The sequence below is a fragment of the Struthio camelus genome, chromosome 1 (genome assembly GCF_040807025.1).
Source record: "Struthio camelus isolate bStrCam1 chromosome 1, bStrCam1.hap1, whole genome shotgun sequence".
In the NCBI taxonomy this organism is placed as follows: Eukaryota; Metazoa; Chordata; class Aves; order Struthioniformes; family Struthionidae; genus Struthio; species Struthio camelus.
Genome location: NC_090942.1, coordinates 111,698,430 through 111,718,967, shown reverse-complemented (window position 1 = coordinate 111,718,967; position 20,538 = coordinate 111,698,430). Strand labels below are relative to the sequence as shown.

At 40.0% G+C, this 20,538-nt stretch overlaps 1 protein-coding gene across 4 annotated transcripts in view; it reads left to right on the top strand.

Moving 5' to 3' along the window:
* Positions 1 to 20,538, top strand: part of ROBO2 (roundabout guidance receptor 2) — a 1,122,084-nt gene that overhangs the window by 648,527 nt on the left and 453,019 nt on the right. Inside the window, exon 1 of one of the 4 annotated variants that reach the window (XM_068910785.1) lies at positions 9,164 to 9,948. The exons of the other annotated variants lie outside the window; for them this stretch is intronic. Coding sequence (XP_068766886.1) covers positions 9,894 to 9,948 — 55 coding nt within the window. The 5' untranslated portion in view covers positions 9,164 to 9,893. Of the gene's footprint in view, positions 1 to 9,163; positions 9,949 to 20,538 lie in introns of those variants that run through there. 4 annotated transcript variants of the gene reach the window in all.

Genomic DNA, 20,538 nt, shown 5'->3' with positions numbered 1-20,538 from the left:
TTCACAAATATAATCCTTGATATTTTTATGTTAAGTATGTTAAGGGTAGATACGGTGAATTGTTTATTTAAAAAGCAAGCTCCTTTTTGACTTGGATGATGTTGCACTTCTTCATTCAAGTGCTGTAAGTGTATGGTCATTTGAAAATTAACACATCCAAAATTGTTCTAACTGAGCATATTTGGAATCCCTAACCAGCGTCCAGGTCATGTGACATGAAATTTGAATGTAATTACAAAAGAAGAAATGAAAGCCTGTGCTCAAATATATACAGAACTCTATGCCAGAATTGCTATGATTAAATGATCAACATTATATTGTGTCCCTGCAAAATTGCTCAAGGACAGTGGTGGATGAGAATAAGATGTATCAGAATTTTAGCCATTTTTCTTTGAAATATAGATCACTTCAAAGGATGTCTACTAGTCCAAGCGTAAAAGCTTCCTGGGTGGCCAGCTGCATTATTTCAATGAGGTTTTCTTCCAAAGGATACTGGAAAAGTGTTCTAGTCTCTTCTTGATATCTGAGGATGCAAGTCCTGTTAGCACTCATGAGGGTTTCTCAAATAAATTCTGTCTATTCAGATGAGTATAACTCTTTCCCTCTATATTTCAGAACGGAGTGTTGCTTTTTTAAAAATATCACCGAAAAGATAAATCCAGCATACATCCTGACTATTTGATGCTACCTACATATTTACAAGCATTATTATAGTATTTTGAATTTCATATGTATGGGTATTTCCTCTTTTTGCCTTAAAAATATCTTGTGGCTTTTCTCCATGTATTGGCTCATTTACTTTGAACCTGACATTTTCATATATATGCCATTCTCAGATTAAAGAGCTAGTAATATATACTTTTTTCCTGAGAAATTATTCAAAGCTAATTTTTCACATTTCTGCTTGAACTGTGGAAGAGATATTTCATTTAGATAACCTTTCAGCAGGTAAAGGGGCAGTGGTATTTATTTACTATTTATACAATGGAAGTCCGCTGGATCACAGACCTGGCTACAGGACCTCATTGTGGTAGATGCTGTCGAAACTCAGTCCTTTCTTCATTCTCAAGATAAGTACCTGCTAGGCCATAGCAGTGCAAAATATCCTATTCTTCTCAAGGTTGTCCTAGAAGGCAGAACTATTGCTGATTGTCTGAGTAAGATAAGCTTACAATGTGTTTCTCTTGTCTACAAAGAAATGACTCTAAAATAATTTAAGCTGGGAAACAAGTAATAACTTTTGGCCACCATCAGTACGGGCAAGATTTGAACTGATGATTTAGACTGAAACATGCTAGATCCTACCGTACAGCCACAATACAGCAAGCTGTACAAAGGAAAAAAAAGAGATTTTTCTACTTTGTGGGTAGGGTGCTTTAAATGTGAAAGACTTCCTAGCTGTGGCAGTAAGCAGCTCTGAGGTAATTGCTATTTTGTGTTTCAGTTCAGAGACAGACATTAAAATGAGTCATTGGCTTCTGTTTCTATGTTCTGAGCTGGCCTTTTTGCATATACAACTTTATTGGTTTTAAAGGGACTATGTACTGGCACAGCTGTCCTCAAGATAATGGGATATAAAGCACTGAGGAGAAACATTCACATGTATTTTCCTGGTAAAAGTTTAGTGATTTTGTATACAGTTTAAGCAATTAAATCCTGTAATAGCTTTAACTGCAAAATATACAATAGTTCCTCTACTGATTACACAGGATACTTGGTGTTTACATTTTATACATTTTATTTGTCATTTGATTAAATGTGTACTTTTTAATGAGAAGTCTTGCTCTGAAGTTTGAGCTTTTTCCTCTTTTATGTTTCTTTTCAATTTACTTTTGAAAATTATGGCAATCTTGACCACTCATTTAGTCAGCCATAAATGGGAGAAGCATTTAACCAAATTCTGCTGTGGGAATTCTCTGTGCTTCAGCTGCCTTTAATAACATCACACATTTAAAAAATAAGTCATATAGTCATATAAAAATTTAGATAGAAAACTAAATTACATCAGCAGTGAAAAATCATATGACTGAAACATCAATTCTAATTTAAAAGCATTTCTTCAGACAATGCAAAATGTAATTCTATTGCTGAAGTGAGGAAAGGCTGTTCTGGGACAAAACTAATATAGAAGTCTGACAAATATTGTTAATAATCCACTGATATGTATAACTGATGAGAATAGTGTTGACAGCACCACATTGCAAAAAAGAATCGTAGTCTGATGGGAACATTAGAACTCACTGGTAGAAACATGCAAGAACCTTTAATACTGTTAGGGTTGCCACCATAGTGGTGGACCAGATTCTCAAGAGCTGACGTCTTCATAAATCAGAAGCTGTGTGGTACCACAATAGGTCCTTGGTTTGATTAATAAATTATTACAGTTGAGGACCTTAGTACAGCAGAAATCATCTAAGCAATAACCTATCCATGCTGTTGATACTTTGGAGGCCAGAGATAACAAAGGTAACTTTGTAAGTGTGGCTTCTTCTTCAAAAACAGTAACTACAAAAATCCAACTAGCTTCAAAAACCATTTAAGATTTAAATAAAACACGGTATGTGTCTATTAGAATTTTCAGTACACCTCTTGCTGAAAAAAGAAAAATGAAAATGAATTGTTTACGACATAATAAATCTTGTGTTTCCTGTATTATTAAATTAAGCACTTCCTTTGGCAAGAATATTTGCCCGCTTACTAATGGGTATCTACGGAACGGACACTTGCATATGGATCTCCCTGCATGAAATTCTGACCCATCAGACACTTATGTACATATCTAGTTATATATTTCCATTTTAAAAGCTGTAATTAAAGTGTAAATATAGTTGGCTAATATAGTTGGCTGTTAATATGCAGTTGTTACTGAAAATGTGACATATGTCATTTAATAAGAGAGCAAAACATGTTATGTATAATTAGGTAGGAATATGGTATTCGGTTTAAGACTTATTTGTATGTCATTCTGTACAGATATAACTGTTCTCTTGCTGCAGAGCTTGAATTCCTGTTCCTTGGAGCTCAAGGTGCAGCAGCTACACTTATTTTTGTTAGAATCAGTCTAATCACATCATGATGACATATATTTTCCTGGTGAGAATTTCCCCTTTACATCTCTCATTTAGGCAGAGTAAGAATGCATTCTCTTCATCATTTTCTTCATTTTGAGTGCTTGTGATTTTTCAAGTATGCAATGGTTATCTTGTGCCCTCTTAGAAACCTAAATTGTCATTTGAAATCAAGCTTACTTGTTGCTTCTGGGATCTTCAATTCTTGTAGGTAAATTAAGACAGAGTACTTCTGTTAGTTTTTAATAATAAATGAATGGTTAGGTAGATCACTACATTATCAAGAGAATAAATGAGCTGACTCATGGAGTTCTACTGTATTTGTAGTTGATAGACTATGTCTTTGATGTCCTTATTTATGTAGATTAGCACTTTATTCCATAATTGGTGCCTTCATCTTATTAAGTAATTGGTTTTTCTTTTATTAGCCAAACAAATACATAACTTGCACAGAATAAGAATAAAACTCTGGATATAGAAAAGAAAATAGAGGATCTTGATGTGGCAAGCAGGAACACACACCATCCTTACTACAAATGGGAAATGTACAGCCATACTGGTATTGGGTAAATAATTAGCGTATGAGAGGAAATCGTTGATGTGGACAAGGATGGCTAGATGTAGTCTGTGGAACAACTGGAAGGGATACAATGTGTGTTATTGTAAATAATGAACTCACACTATAGTCTACAATGTGAGGACAGCCAAGTGTGGGTCCAAGTCAAAGTAGGTTTAACTTCAGTGCTTAGGACATTGTCCAATTAAGTTTTGAATATCTCCAAGGATGGAGGTTTCACATTCTCCTTGGGCACCTGTTTGAATACCCTGCTGATGAAAAATTCTTTCTTGACATCTAACTTGAACCTTACGGTATTGCAACTTGTTTCTTTTGCCTTCTCAGAGAAGAGTCTGGTTCCATCCGCTCTTTGCAAGTCTATACCAAGCCTGGCAGTTTTGAAACAATTTTAGTGCTTATGACTGTCATGAGCATTATACTTCTCATAAGATAGGATATGAGTTTCAGCCAATATTATAGTAGCTTACAGATGTATTTCTAACATGTGCTATTCTTATTCATTTACCATAAAAATGCTGTTGCGCTTCACATTTCCAGCTCCAGATATCTCAAAGGATGCTGCCATCTTTCTCCCAGTAGAAAAATACAGACCTGCATTTCATAGAGCAGGCAACTTATCAATTCTTTTATGAATGTCACAACTAAAGGCTTGCCTTTTCCTTTCCTCCTCTGCCTCCAGAAAGGGAAAATCTGACCCTGTTTTTATGTATAATACATTTTCAGTCTACTTTTCTTAACTAAGAATTATTTCTCTTTCTTGAGTTTTTGACCATCTTTGAAGTGTGAAAGAGAGGCACCATATCTTCTTTTATTGGAAGTAAAAGGACCTTCATGGAACAATGGAAAGTAGGATCTACAAAATCTTTAGATGGTAGCATTTTAAATATCATATAAATATTTGTGTTTATTGCCTAATCTGAATCTCAGTTAAAAGAATCAAACGGAATTTAATTCAAATTTAAAAACTGTTTATTCACTGTTTAAAAACTGTCATAAATCTCTGCAATATACCTGTTACCCGCTTTTGCACATGTAATGAACTGTGGAGGCAAAACCTAAACAGAGCATATGATGTATATCAAAAACCTTGTAATAACTTAATTTGTGAAATGTTTATCTATCTTACCAACAGTATAGATCACTCTTATAACTTTGATAAGCCTAGAACTGTAACTAAAAATAGTTAGTAGAAATACTAACACAGGCTTGCAATGTGAAGACATCTCAGAATAGGGTGACTTAGTGTTCTTGGTCACTATTTCCTTAGGAACACTCTGAAGACAGATGCCACAACTGAGGAAATGGTAATGTCGAAAAAGGTGACCCTCTGCCCTGTAAGGAGATAGAGAAAGAAACACATGCTTCTGGCACCCGGCATTTTTTTCCTCTACAAAAAAACTAAAGCAATTACAGGAGTGATTCTAAGAAAGCAGATAAGTCAAAATTGTAGTAGCCCAGGAGAGCAGGAAAACTAATTTTCAGGGGCCTTCCAGAGGGAGATCTAGCTTCTGTGGTTACACTGTCTCCACCAACAACTCTTTTTTTCCTGGACTGATTTCCTGAGCTCCTTCTCAGTGTCCAGTTTTCCTGTGGAAGATGCTATTGACTGGATCAGGAAATAATAATCATGCTTCAGCATTTGTAAGTATTTGTAAGAAGTTATTAATTCTGTTCTCTCATCATATATTCAACAGTCTGATGTCATCAGGGCCTCATGACCTGGGACAGAATAGCATAGCATCCACTGGTGGCAGAGATAAAAATAATATGCACTCTGGAAAATACCAGCCTCGCTGAGTAGTCTTTTTTTGTTGTTGTTTTTGTGTTCCTGAGGCTGCATTAACATTAGATGTTCTTAATTATCATGTGGTACAGCCTTTCACTCTACTCTCAATCTAAAAAGAGCAGCTTCCTAACTTAAATACTGAAATGAGTTGCCTACAGTTAACCTATATGGCCATCACAAAACGAGAATATTTGTAGATATTAAAGATCTCCAGTCACTTTCAGAGATTTCTTGGATGTATAGCTCTAATATGCAGAATAAATTCTATTTGATCCACATCAATTCATCCTCTCCCCTTTCAAGAGGATAGCAAAACGTGTTCCTGGCAACCGGAAAGTTAGAGTATGCTATATACATTTGCGACGTCCGAAATAGTAATCTTGGTTTAGAAGAAAAATGCTGCAAATGGTAGAGTTCTCTTAAAAAGACTGGTAGTGTTAGAACGCTCCTACTTTAGACATAGGATGTGATCTTTCATATGTTAAATATATATTTTAATACAGATAAGTCTAGGAATCGAAGGTATGAAATAGCAGAACAGGAAACCTATGCAACCTTCACTTGCACAACTGTCATACTTCTGATCTTACTGCTGTTTAGACAAAGACATCCTACCTCATTTGATAAATGGTAGCCCTTACTATGAATCAGGGCAATCTCATTGTGTCATTTCCTAGTTTTAAAGTCCCACTTCAGCAATACTCTTTGCACTGAAAATTTATGTGTGCCGATACTGACGTATCTTTTCTTCATCTCCCTCACGTAAGTGTTTCATCCGGTGGCATATTGCTCACAGCCAAACAAATAGTTGGCACATTCAGTTCCTCTGTGCGGGCTTTGCTATTCAAGCAAAGAACATCTGTCTTGGTTGTGTTCGTATGACGTTACTGAAAAACAGGAGAGACAAGCACACTGGTCTTTACACTGGTTTTAGTTCTAATATCTGGACTGCATCTTGTCAATGGAAGCAAATTCTGTTTCAAGCAAATTCTGCTCAGACTCCAGCGACTATCTGCAACATGTCATGTGCTGAGAAGCCATAGCACAAGTAAACCTCTACTATAATTCTCCAGCAAATCTTTATATGACCTTTGATTTTTTATTTTGGCTTTGTGTACCAGCCAACTCTAATCAGCTTAATTTTCTGGATTTGGGCAAATAATACCAGTACAAAAGGTAGTTTCCCAACACTCTTAAACTCTGCTTATCATTTCAGAGGGCTGTTAACTCTTCTCAAAGAGAAAATTTGCTAGAATACATATGGACAAGATTTATACTTGAAAATGCTTGACCAACTTTGACTGAAACTTTTCAAAGTTTTGGAAAGTGTCTAATGGTAGATAAGTGGTATCTGGTGCAAACGGAAAGTGATTGAATAAGACAGTAGCAGCTATAATGAAAAGCCCATTGGTTTCACTGAGAATGTTTATATGAGCCATTATACCTTTATAGGTATCTCTGTACCTAAGTGTTTTGAAGACTGCATACATTACAAAGTAATCTGGTCTACATCAGCTATTATTAAATTCATCTTAAATTTATTTGAGAAGCACAGAATGAACTGTATCGTGCATAACCATTTCCAATTTTAAAACTTTGTAATAAACAAGTCAGGATTTTCACTAACACTGTATCCTTGAAATCTCTACCACAATAGTTTAATATTATTTCATGTCTTGTTCCACATATTTTTGGCATTTACGTGATTTATGATTTTCTGGTTTTACGAATTCACAAGCACACTGACAAAGACGACCATTTTGATCACCTTACTCTAGCTTTAATTATAGCCTTCTTCACAAGATAGTCTTTATATGTATTTATATATATATGTATATATACATCTATATTTATCTGCAGGGCATATTGTGAGAGCAGGAGGACGTAGTTTCCTGATTTACATGGAGGCTTTGGAGTTGTCATCTGACCTTGTATGCAATAGTAATAGGTTCCTTAAACACTTAAAATACTGTAAAAAGCTCACACTGTCACTTTTGATGATAGTAGAATATTTGTGACTAACACACACAAGTTAGTAAGAAATAACGAGCAGACCATTTATTTGAGTATCTGTGGATGGTATACAGTTTTCAGAAATATGGTTGAGACCTGTTACATGAAAGACTTATTGAAAGAATAAATCTCTATATATGCAAAATAAAAAAAAAGCAACAAAGGGACTTGATAAAAGAACAATCTTTTGGACTAGTTGCTTAAAAGTAGTAGAAGAAGGCAAGCCCTTTCTTTTTAAATAGTCCTGGTCGTCTTAGTGTGACTCCCACACTTTCTTTTACCGGTTAATTTTTAGCCAGTACCGTTGTCTAAAATGATCCTCAAACATAATATCCCTCGCGGCCGCCGGGGGGACGGAGGCGCCCAGCGCCACGAACCGTTAGGCGCCTCAGGGCTAGTGGGAGGGGGGAGGGGAGGGCAGGGGGCGCCCGCAGGCGCGCCGGGCGCTCCGCCGCAACAAAAGGGGAAGCCGGGCGCGCGGTAACGGCTGCTGCCCGCCGCTGGCCAGTAGGGGGCGCCGGAGGTTCACCGTGCGGCCGGCGCTGCAGCTGCCGCCGCCGTTGTTGGCGCTGGGACGGGGCGCGCGGCGGTAACCGCCCCCCCGCCCAACCGTCACCTGGGGCAGCCGCCTGCACGTGGCCTGAGGCGGCGGGGTTGGCCGCGGCTGAGGCTCTCGGGCTGTCTCCCAGCTCCCCGGCCACCCGCTGCCGGCACCGTTCATTTTGTTAACTCCCCGTTAACTCCCCGTTTCCTCCGCGTTGCTCCTTCCTTCGGTTTCGCGTCTCTCTTTTGCTAAGTGGTTTTTTTTTTTTTTGGGGGGGGGGCGGCTGTTCGGCAGTGTATGCCGCGTGTTAAGGGGGAACGGGGCTGTTGACTTCCCTTTTCCTTGGGGTTTTAAGCGATCCTGTTTCTCCTCTTCACTTCCCGGCCGCCCCCCTCCGTTAGTGACCGTGGGTCACGTTTCGTTCCGCGAAACTTTCCTGTTCGGGGCAAGTGGCGTTGCAACCCAGAGGTCTTGGGGAGAGCGGGGAAGGCGGGGGGGGGGGACGGGACACTCCTTCGGTTTTTTAGTTGAACAACAAATGGTACAGATTTTGTAGGTCATGCGTGTTTTTTTTTTTTTTTTGCAACCACTCTTTTTATTTTCCAGAGAGCGGGTCAGCACAAAAACCTCTGGGGAGAGCCTTTCAAGGGGCTCGCTCCCCAGCGCGCCGATGTGTGAGAGAGGGAACGGGTAATTAGAGAGCAGTTGCATGAAATCACTTACCGAAAAATTAGCTGCCCGTTTAAACGGGAAGCAGGAAGGATCAGTCATGTAAATTCTACCTATACCCAACTGTAGAGGCGAGACTGCGCCGGGGGGAGAGGGCGAGGGCAGGAGAGAGGCACTGCCCGCCGTTAAGTCTGATTTCCAGTCCTGCGGCTGCCTCATGACATGGCCGCCCCCATCTCCCTCCCTGCCCCCGCGAGGCGAGGCGAGGGACGCGTGGGTGTGGAGCACGCTGCTTTAGTCCACACCCCGCAGCCTCCCTTCCCCAGGCAGCCTCGGGAGCTGCGCTCATTCTCCTCCTCCCTCTCGTCGCCAGCCGCCGTGTCCGCGCGCGGCGGCAGCAGGGAGGCGGCGGCGGACGCCGGGCTGCCGGGGAGAGCGGCGGCGGCGGCGGCGGGAGGCCCCCCCCACCCCCGAACGCCCCCCCCCCCCCCCCCCCCGCCGCCTCGCACAGGGCAGCGGCCCCGCCGCGCCGCTCCCGCCCTCCGGCACCGGCAGCGCGCCCGGAGTTGCTGCCCTGGAGCAGTTGCCGCTCGGGCTGCCGGTGAGGAGGGAGGCTTAGGGCACGGGGCTGTGTTTCGAGGGGGATGCTGAGAAAGCCATCCCCTCCTGTAGCGCATTGCCTAGGCGTTCCTATTATGGAAGTTAAGTGAGAAACTCCGCAGCTTGAACTGATTTGGTGGAGACAGAAGGAGAGAGAAAGGGCTAGGGGGAGGGAGAGAGGAAAGGAAAATAGCCAAAGCAAGCCAATGATTTTCCTGCAAAGTGCCGGGAAGTTTTCGGAACACTTTCTAGGAATCAGGTCCTTTCTCAAAGTCTCGTCGTGTCTTCCGGAGAAAGAGCTTGCTTTTGGATTGCCATGGAGCCTAAAGAGAGGCTTAGACACACTTGAGTAATTCCTCCGCTTGGGCTGGATTGGTGGGAATTTAGGAAGGAGTGTGTGCAAAGCAGAAAAGCCTTCGGAGCTCGCGCTCTGCTCTAATCTGGATGGATCTAAAAGTGTCATATTCAAGACCTTTCCATCTGTAGCTTTTGATTTCAAGGTTTCCCTTTCCGCTGTAATTAGCTGCTAGGAAACTGAAAACTTTTGGACCTACCTCTTACTGCTTTTGGATACTTTTGGGGGATCTCTCTGGAACTGGTCTCGCAAGCGATCTGGATTGCTTTTAATATGTCAAAATGGGTCTGCTGACGCCACTCCTGCTCTTTGGATTTGCATTTTTCCAAGTCTATGGTAAGTTCGCTTATTTCAGATATGCCGTTTCTGTGCAGAATTTCCCTTCATCTGAATCTGATTTGGGACAGCGCATGGACGACATTACTAAGCTTTTAGCGTTACAGAGTCTTAAGTTTGTTTCTGGTATAAAAATGGTATTTCGGGGAGGGGGGGGAGGGAAGAAAGAAGAATATATGTTTCCAACCAGCAATTCTTCCCATCTGCTAACTTAATGGAAGAGTAGCTTATGAAGGGAAGAGTGTCAGCTTGAGGGAGTGAGGAAAGGGGGGGAAAAAAAGTCCACCGTGCTAAACCTTTTATTTCGGGGCGGGTTGGGGGGGACACGAAGCGGGACGGAGAAAGGAAAGGCAGGAGGCAGAGAGCTGCTGTAATAACCGGTGTTGCTCTGCCTTCTCCTATTGTTAAACTTGGGAGTCGGCAGAGCCGCCTGCTAAATAAAGAGGCCGGCTGTGCCTGGGCTCCAGGTGAGGCGAAAATTTGCAGCGTCCCCAGACGCCTCCCGCGGGGCTGGGAGCGAGCGAGCGGGCAGGGCCGGGCAGGGCGCCCCCTCCCGCCGGCCCCGGCCCCGGGCAGGTGCGGAGGGTCTCCTCCCCCCCGCCCCCGCTCTTTCCTTTTGGGACTGCTCCGCAAGCTTGTTGCGGTATTCAAGTGTAAGTACTGGGTGGAGGAATATGAATGAGCGTTTTGTGGCAAGCGCGTCTTAGGAAGGCGGAAACTTCAGTGAAAGGGTAGCGTTTAAAATATCTGTTAAAGGAGGGTTTGGTGCTCTGCTGCGGTGCAGATATTAAATGCATCCCAGGAGTTCAAGAGCACGGCTAGAAAGCATGCGTCTGTAACAGCATGCAGTTTGTGTGTGTATGTGCTGGGATCAAGGGAAGATCGTCAGCTTGAGGGAGTGAGGAAAGAGGGGGAAAAAATCCACCGTGCTAAATCTTTTATTTCGGGGTGGCGGGGGGGACACGAAGCAGGACGGATCGTGTTGGCTGTCCTCCTGATATTGAGTATTTGCCTCTTTAAACAGTCTTTTAGACTTCAGATGAGTCTAATGTCTGGGACCCTGGCCATTTTTGCCTGTCTGTTGGAGCAAACTTTGTTCCAGGACGCTACTGCTTGCAGTATTTACAATACTAGTCTTTAAGCAAGGACTGTTTGTAAAATGAAGTGATGTTACCTCACCTGCTGTAGGATTTTTGTTTGCAGTCATAGGCTTCTCGGAGTGTTTCTGCCCCTGCTCTCCTCTTCTCCTGCGAGAAAGGAGACAACATACACAGACTAGCAGGGGGAAACATCCACATACTGCTTTACGTTGATTGCATGATATGCTGTGCAACTTACCCTTCAGTTCGGTCTATGGCTAAGAGAATATGGTTTTCTACATAATGTATGTACATCCTGAACAACAGGGAGTTCTATCTGTGAAAGGCTTTAATGGAACATTTGCATCTACCAGCGTGGTCATGGTTCTCTGTGTGTGTGTGTGTTGTTTTTTTTTTTTTTTTTCTCCCCCTCCCTCCTGTAACATATTTTGATTCAGAACTGGAAGGCCTCCAGTATCAGAGAGATCTTTGTATACAAACTGTAAACATCAGGCTGTAGAAATGTAATTATTAGTAAGTGTTTAAAATTGTATGTAGCTAGAAGGAATACAATTAAAGTGCTCAGTGGAAGTGACAGAGTGAATCAGAGGAGCTTGGTGTTACAGAATGTAATTAATGTACCAGGCTGTTTGGAGATATATGAAACAAATGCAATTAACCAGCTTGCTGGAACGACAGGAGCAAGACATAATTTATTCTGGTTTTGTCACGGGGAAGACAAGTAGAACCTCTGTTCTGTTTTTGCCTCATAGGACGAGGGTGGGGAGTGTAGGTGAAACACATAACTAATTCAGGACTGGACCTTTAGAAAAACACACTATGAAATTGCCCAGAGTAGGTGTCATCCTCTCCCTTCTTGGGAGGATATTGCAGGGGCTGTGTCACATCTGGCTATGTTAACTGCTCTAAAAAATGCCTTGTGGATAGCACATCATGACAAAGTACAGATAAGCTGTTATTGTCAAAATGACTAACAAGTAGCTTTGAAGAAATACTGGTATGCAACCTTGGCATGCAGTACTTTTGTCTCCTTAGATGCACAGTAATTATGATTACACCTTAGGTGACATGTGCCACCAGTTACTTTGAAAAGATAATGTATATATTGACATGAGTGCTATTTGTAATATTAAAAAAAATAAACAAACAAACTTCACAGGCTATGAACTACTCAGTTAGTAAGTCCTTCAGTTGTTTTCTCTGTTTAAAAGTTCCCTTTTAATGCATTATTTTTCTCTGCTCTCTTGGCATGAGGTCAAAACAGAGAGAAACACCCTAGCAATTGAGGCATGATAGCCATCCTTTTCTCTGTGACATTAGTTTTGTCCAGTGACTCACAAGTGGTATTACACAGTGCATAGTGGTGTAGATTGAAATGGTAATTTTTTTTCTTCTAAAGTTATTTTCTCTGTCTATGCTTTTATGGCCCCTGAAAATTGCAGAGCTCAATAAAAATGGCAGAAAGCATGTGATTTTTTTTTTTTATTGTGCTTATGATTTTCCTGTAGCGCTGCCCTATTCTTGCAATCTGTTCAGGGAATAACCATAATTCTCTCTTCTTTTTCTTTAGCCATCAATCTTGGTTCCATATATATATATATACACATGTACACGTACACACACACGTACATGTAAACCTCTTTCTACAGCATCTGTACCATAAAATAAAACAGTAGTTGGTAGAGTTAAAACAGCTAATTATATATTTTTATAGTGTTGAATTGATTCCGTTATTGTTAAAGGTTTTGTAATCTTCTTCCAGTTATTAGTAAAGCTTGAAACAATGAAAATGAGCAGAAAAGTTCATGACTATTGTGAATGTAGGCACGTGGACGTACGGCATGTGGGCGTGTGTGATAGACTTTTGTGGGCCAAGTTCAGCCCTGATATGACTCCCAGTGCTTTCAGTGAAAACTACAACCTTTTATGCAGGGCTGGCCTGTAGCCATTGTCCCTTGTCATACTTACTTACAGTTTTCAATCTTGTATGTTTGATGGTATTAGAGATGTGAGAATAATTCTGTTAACCCAACATTTCATCTTCATTTCGATATGTTTTGAAAGCATTTTTTTTTAATGAAAAGCATGATATGGTGGTCAAGCGTTCTACCTTAAGCTTTTTAATCTTGTTAAGTGTTTTGTCTCTTATTTCTTTACACCAGTGGGCCACACATCTGTGGCCTTGCACAGGTCTCGGAGGCCCATCAGAGAATGTCTTTTATATAAAGCTAGAGTATGTTCTTCCAATGAGTGTTTGTGCTGATTGGGTCTTGATCCCTCATTGAGTTTTGCTGTTGATGGATAACCTTTGATTCTGTGGAACGTGTATGTTTTACTGTGACAAAATTCTGTTTAGATGGAGAATTTGCATTTCTGCTTCTTTTAGCTTGTCCTTCCTTAGGACCTGATTCTGCAGAGCGTTTCGGCTCATGTTTTTGTTGCTTATTCAGAATCTTATTGAAGCTAGCAGAAGTTTAAACGTGTTCCAAGTTAATCATATGCTTTAAAACTTCCTTAAGTAGAGATGAATTTAGGTCCATGATGAAATGTTTTGCTGAATTAGGCATAAGATTTGCTTTCCCTACTTCCTGTCTGGTAAATTGTTATTGCAATAGCATGTCCTTATGTGCAGAAGATAGGCCATGAGAAAGCGCTGTAATAATGCTTCCAGAGATGGCTATGTTTGAAAAGTAATTTCTTTTTCTTTTTTGTTCCTTTGCTAACTTGTAGTACAAAACACCTGATACCCATGGTTCTTTCAGAAAAGGTAAAATAGTTATATATACACGTTTAAACTTTTCAATGAATTGGACTTCTTAGAATAATCCTTCCATGAGTAATTTTCTGGAATGATGGGACTGATGTTGCTTATGGAAAATAAATGTTAGCAATGCAAGGCATACATGGACTAACCTTAAAAGTAGATAAAAAGATTTCAACAGGTTTTTAAGGATGCCTAAAAAGCACGGAGGAGATGCGCTGAGAAATTCAGTGGGAGAAAATGGAGGCTTTCGCTAGTCATTCCCATCAGCTCTGTTTCCAGGGGTTGGTTTTCTATAGGAATGCTGTGTAGGCTCATAGCACTGGTCTCAAAACATGCTCTGTCTGCTGCTGAACTTTTTAGTGGAACTTACTAAGAAGAGTGCGATGTGATGCTTTAGCCGTTTGCTACCCTTGAGTTGCTATTCAAGTATTGATCTCAGCTAAATAGATAGCTAACAGGTTCAGTACATTCCATTTCAGCCACCTAAGAAGAACACTGCTGTCAGGTTTTATCTGTTATCTCAGCTGGTGTGGCAGAGGTTGCTGTTCCTGTGGCTGCCATCTGGCTCACCACCTCTCATACCAACCTTGTAGATGCTACTTAGCAATCATATTGATGCTCTTTCTTGCCAAGAGGCTTGTTTTCTGGTGCTCATTTCTACGTTTTTATAGGAGTCTCTTTATTTTGTGTGTAGAAGTAAGCAAGTATTCACACTTGCCAAATGAACAAACGCTTTTTTGGCTCTGACTGAAGAGACATTTCTTACGTGTAAGCACTGGATGAATTACAGAATGTTTATTATCCTGTTACCCAAACTTCCTTGCACTTGCATATTTGTACTGCGTGTTCCTTATGCATTTAAAAACTTCCTTTAAATTGTGGTACATAGAAGTGTACAGAATCCGACCTTAAATCACTACTTCAGGCAGAACTTTGAGGGTACCTTTTATGCAGGACTAGTCATGTATACTGTTACCTATGAGATCTTTCACTACAAAAATAACTGCACAAGTAAATAAGGATCTGTGGATGTAGATTTTAATCTCGCTATCTTTAGTCTTAGGTGTGGTTTCTAGTATGCAGCACAAACTGGACTCTGCCATTGAAGTTGTGTGTCCAGGAATAAGATTGTCAGTGTACCCTTGCCTCAAGCCATTTTCTCAACAAAATACCTATTAAGCACCGGCAGTTAATAATTTTCAGTAGTATAAAGGATAGTTACATAAGGCCACATTAATTTAGGACCTGATTCTGTGCTACTGAAATCTGTAGCAATTTTGCCATTGAGTCCTCTGCAAGGAAAACCTTGAAAGCAGGTGATATTTGAATTGCCATAAGTAAAACCCTGCATTTTCCTTTGGTATTTGATCTTTATGAATGTAATCTTGGTGCAAGACAAAGTTAGCCCATTGCTACATCCTTCCACGGAGGTTGCCTCTGAATTCTAGAGGATACAGGGGTGTTTGTACTGTAGTCCTACTTAATCCTTTTCTGTTCCTATGGGACTCTCTTTACTACTGCGGAGTATCCCTTTATAATCAGAAAGGTGCCTCTTGTACTGGGGTGTGGGATGGGGCTATAATGATTTGCATTCTTAATATTTTTCAAGCCAAAAGTTCAGGAAGAAAGAAATGACTTTTTATTCCCTCTTTGCCACTTATCGGGACTTTGCTGCCTTTAAGAGAGCCAAAATTTGCTCTTACTTTTATCAAAATAATATATGATCAAGAGTACACAAACTAACCAGTAGTACCTACGTAATTTACGTTGAGCCGCTGTACTCTAGAAGCCAAGCCTAACTGAAATTCTTTTGTGTATTATGGACAATCGTAATGTGAAGATACTAATGTAGAAAATGTCCTGGCAAAAGTAGCTTGTGCGTACATGCTGAACTTGCAATCTTTACCACTCTCCCCCAGTGTGTTTTTTTTTTTTTTTGTCTGAGCAAATTGTTTGTAAACTCACTAAATTATGGTTATCTGCAACTCTCTGCAAGATTACCACATGAATTTCACTGGGTTTTGAGCTAACTTTCTGCTTATGTTCTAGATAGATTTGTGAACATCCTTCTCCCATACTTAATTTCTCTTTGAGTTTAGTTACGCGGCAAAGCCAATGACAGTAAAAACCACACAACTTAATTTTATTTGATAAGGTTACTTATTTCTCTTTTATTCTGTCAGCAAATGATGTATCATATTTGGCTTACTGATAACTGAAGGTTGCAAATCTTTTCGTAATTCCAGTGCATATTTTGAAAGTAATCAAGACTGTGTGTCCAGGTTTTACTGCAAACTTTTTACGCTGTTAATCCTTCCTAGTTGTGGATATATTCATTCGGCTCTAACTATTTATGCAAATTATGAGAGAGAGAACACAAAGCACTTTAAAATGCATTTTCAAATCCTCATTGTTTGCAGGTGCTCATTGCATGAGATACCATTCCAAGCTTCATTTGGAGCAACTGTGGTGATATGTGATGTTTGCTAAATTGCCCTTTTGTCAGTGAATCTTTATTGTACCCCTTCAGATCCAGCAGGACTCTCCAGTCTGACTACAGTGAAAGACAGTGGCCTATCCATATACTATTTTATACTCTGTTATAATTTACTTTTATTTTTGTCATCATTTTTTTTTTCAGATAAAAAGTAATTGACACAACAGCTAATTTGGCCTGAGATATGGAAATGAACTAGTAGAATCAGTGGGGATGCCAAGAGCTGAAGTATGGTGTTATTCATTAGAGTTTACCTAGATGACTATGCCACAATGTCTGTTGTGGCATGTGGTCTTTTAGTATGTATTTATGCATTGCCTGTATAGCTGCAGCATAGTGTGCCAAGGCAAGAAGAGTTTCTCAATAATACGCTTGTCATAAATGCAGATTGGACAAATAAAGCAAAGAATAAATGGCCAGCAGCAAGTTGTAAAACATGGTAGACTCTGTAGTTCACTTCTATTAATCAGTAGTCATTGATTGCAAGAGAAACTGAGTGGAAAAAATTTAACCTTTTAAAACCAAAATGTCAGGTAACTAACATCAGGCAGCTTCTTTCTCATGCAAAGTGAACTGAAGGAACTGCTCATGCCAGAGTACCAGAGGTACTTTTTTACTGCTATGAAAATGTCAAGAATTAAGCAGCAGTTATGAGAAGTATTTTAATGCTACATCAGCCCTGTAATCATGGTTTCTCAAGCTGTCATTCCATGCAGTTTTTCAAAGTCCACATGTCCTATAGCTTAAATGACTTCATCCTATCAAAGGAACGATCAATTTTAACAAAGGGAGTTCTCTGTAGGACACAATACACAGTGCTTTGTAAGGGTTGGGTGGTACTTTCTTGCATGTTGATGTTGTGAAAAAATTAAATGGTCTAGCAATACTTTTGCACTAGGAGCACCTTGGAAGGGCTGTCAGTGGTGTATGTTTTCTCCACCTGGGTTTCCTTCCCCCAGTCAACCTGGTCTTGTCTTTGGGATTGTCACTCTGCAGTGGAGGCTGCAGCAAGAGGTTCTGGGGGAGGGGATCTTCCCTCCTTCCCCTTTCTCTCTTCTCACAAGTCAAATCGTGGGCCCAACACGTTATATCTCCTTCAGGACCTGGAAACCCTTTATTTCCTGCATGCATAGTAGCACTGCCCTACTCTGATGCTCTTCTGGGGAGAGAGATTACACTAATTCCAGCCCTTTGGCTTGATGGATTAAGGGAATGCCCCATTTTTAGCAGGAAAATGAAGGGAGAGAGAATAGTAGAGGAACTGGGCCAAAAAGAATGTGGCTGGATCAGGCAGCACAAGGAGGAAAGAGAGGAGCACAACACTAGTACCACGCTAACATGACAGTATTGTTACCTAATAACTTTGTTTTATATGCAATATTTTTAGGCTTATTTCACTGTTACGCCATTTCTATATCACTTATCCATGAAGTGAATAAACCTTTCTGTTAAATTGTGTTGAATCTGCTACTGTTGTGTTGAAGCTACTACTAGTTTGGAGTGACTACAAGAAAATGCTAAATTATGTTTTGATGCAGCCAACTAATTCTTCACAGGTTTTAACTTGATTCCCTGCAGAAGAGTTCTGACAGATTGACTGGAATTTTTGTGTGTGTATATGCTTTTGTGATATGTAAGAGAAATTCAGTGGCCTAATTAAAATATTCTGTTTGCGTCAAGGAGACAGCTGTTAAGCAAAGGACATTTCATGAAGAAAGTAAGTTTCAGAAGTACGACAGACTATTATTGCATTTTACCCTCGTATCTATTAGGTCTGTTTTGCTACCAACTGGATTTTAAGAAATAATGTTTTAACTTTTATTTTAGGCAACTCAATATGCTGTATCTGCTCAGGTGTATGCCTGAGTTATAAAATTGTTCTTTCTTTTTCTACGTGAATTTGATTCATCTTCTTAAGCTGTACAGTGTGATGTTTACCTAATAAGACCAGATAACTTATTTTATAAGAAGCAGTCCCACAGGGTAAAATACTACCATTTGGAATGAGGGGGGGTGGGCAATAATAAAACTGTCTTTTAGTTCTGTCAGTTTAAAAACTCTAAAAATAGCTGTGCTTTTGTGCATATATCCCTAAAACACACGTGTGTGCAAACACACATGCACACACACATACACCCTGTGATGAAAGAAAATAACTTTTGAAACAGTAAGGAATAGAATATGTGTCCCTGTACGCAAAACTGTAAACATAGTAGGAACTGTTAGAACATTGAATTAAAAGTAAATGAAATGTATGACAAGTATTCAGACAATTTTTATGAATCTGTGTGAAACAGGACTGTTTGATCAATTGTCAAAAGAGATTCAGTAAATTATACCAATTTAGGATCAAATGCAAAAGAACATATGTCTGGCTTTGTATAACCCAAATTTTTCTGTTTTCCCTTTCAGCAGACAACATGCTTTTTTTTCCCCAAGTGATTTTTGGTTGCTAGGAGAAGTGCAGTAGTCTGCCTTGCTCTTATCCAGCAGTAAAACTGAAGAGTGTATTGAGGTAGAGAGAGGGGTAAAGCACGCTATAGGCCATGAATCACAAGTTGTCTCTAATATATCCACTTTGTCCTCACTTTTTCTTCAAAAACTTTTGTTTTTACTGAAGGTATTTCTTTTCAATTGATCTCTGTAAGCCATTCAGAGAGTGGAAAAAAAACTGTGCTGCTAAGAGTCTACTCAGAGGAACAAAAAAAAAGGAGGGGGGCAACTTTGAGAGTTATTCATGGGGCCACAGTAGTGACAATGCACAACTCAATGAATAGGTTCAGTCAGCTGCCTTTAAAACTGGGTGATTGATACTTTTTTTTTTTTGGCTAGGAGTAGAAAGCATGCAAAAAGACTTTTTACTGGTTCTGCCAGTTTTCAGCCTAGATTTGAAGTTGTTTACAAACTAGCTTAAAACTTCAGTGTACAGGGTGCTCTTGAAGTATGTCTGGATAATTCAGATGATAATACTGCATACATTAGTTGAAATTAGAAGGAGAGAACTGTTAAAAGTCATGCTGCTCTCCAGCTCTAGTTTGTGAAACCCTTTATTCACTCCTTAAATCATGCTTATTGGAATTAATGGTATACTGTGGCCAGAATCACTTGACCAGTACCTCCCGTAATTATCTAGAAGTGTGCTTAACCAGTTGTCATTGGCTACTTTTAAACCTTTGTAGTTAAAAATGGTTGTATATGGCTAGATATTATAGCAAGTGTAAGTGGTTATACAATGTTATCTATATCAATAGACTATCAAAATTGGGGAGTTATGGCAGACTTTGCTTGAAATTTTCACTAGAATGAATGCGTAGACAATATTATTTCCTTTAGTGCTTAATGAAAACCTAGACTTTAGAACAGTACTAAAACCATGATTAGGTCTCCCAAGAAAGAGAGCTGAACAGGTCATATGTGTGAGTGCTATGGGTGAGGAGAGAGAACATGTGACTGCAGAGAATTGTGATTTGTACTGTAAAAACAGATGACTGACTGTGAACAGAACAGGCCTCTGTATCATTCCTTAACAGGAATAAGTGGTGAATGGCTAAGGATCTCATTACCAATTTAGAAGATCTTGTTGACTCAATTTAGTGACATGCAGATAATAGAGAAATTCAATGATGATGTAATTGGAAAAATAGTGCAGCGACTTGTATCAATTTGTTGTTTGGCATTTGAACAAAATAGGTTTCACCCGTATTTCTGAGGATACTGGATGACCTGGCAGTACTGGATTCAGTTCCAGCACAATTTAATGGGATTTGTGTCTGTTTAGGTCAGGGCTGAATTTGCCCCTGGGGAGAGATGAAGATGGAAGAGATGCAAGTTAAATTAGAGAAAGCTTGCTTTATCTTACAGTCTGCTGATAGTGGGTTTTTTGTTTTGTTTCTTTTTCTTCCCTGACCCACACAGCCCTTAAGAGTTATTTAAATACCATTTACAGTACCGCTGAGTTTTCAGTTACTTCCATGGAAGCTGCAAGGGCTTAGACCAAGCAGAGTTTGACCTCATAAATTGTAGTGGATGTTTCCTTGATCATTCTGCAGTGTTAGTCCAAAAGTGCTGTGGTCTTTCCTCTGCTGAAAACTGTGCAGAACACAGATGCATCTTTGTCATTGCATATGGGTATTGGTTAGCTAATTGATTTTAACTGTTACTATATTACTGTAAGTGACTTGTCCAGAATCACTTAGGAACTTCCTAACAGAAGGTGTAGCAGACTCTGG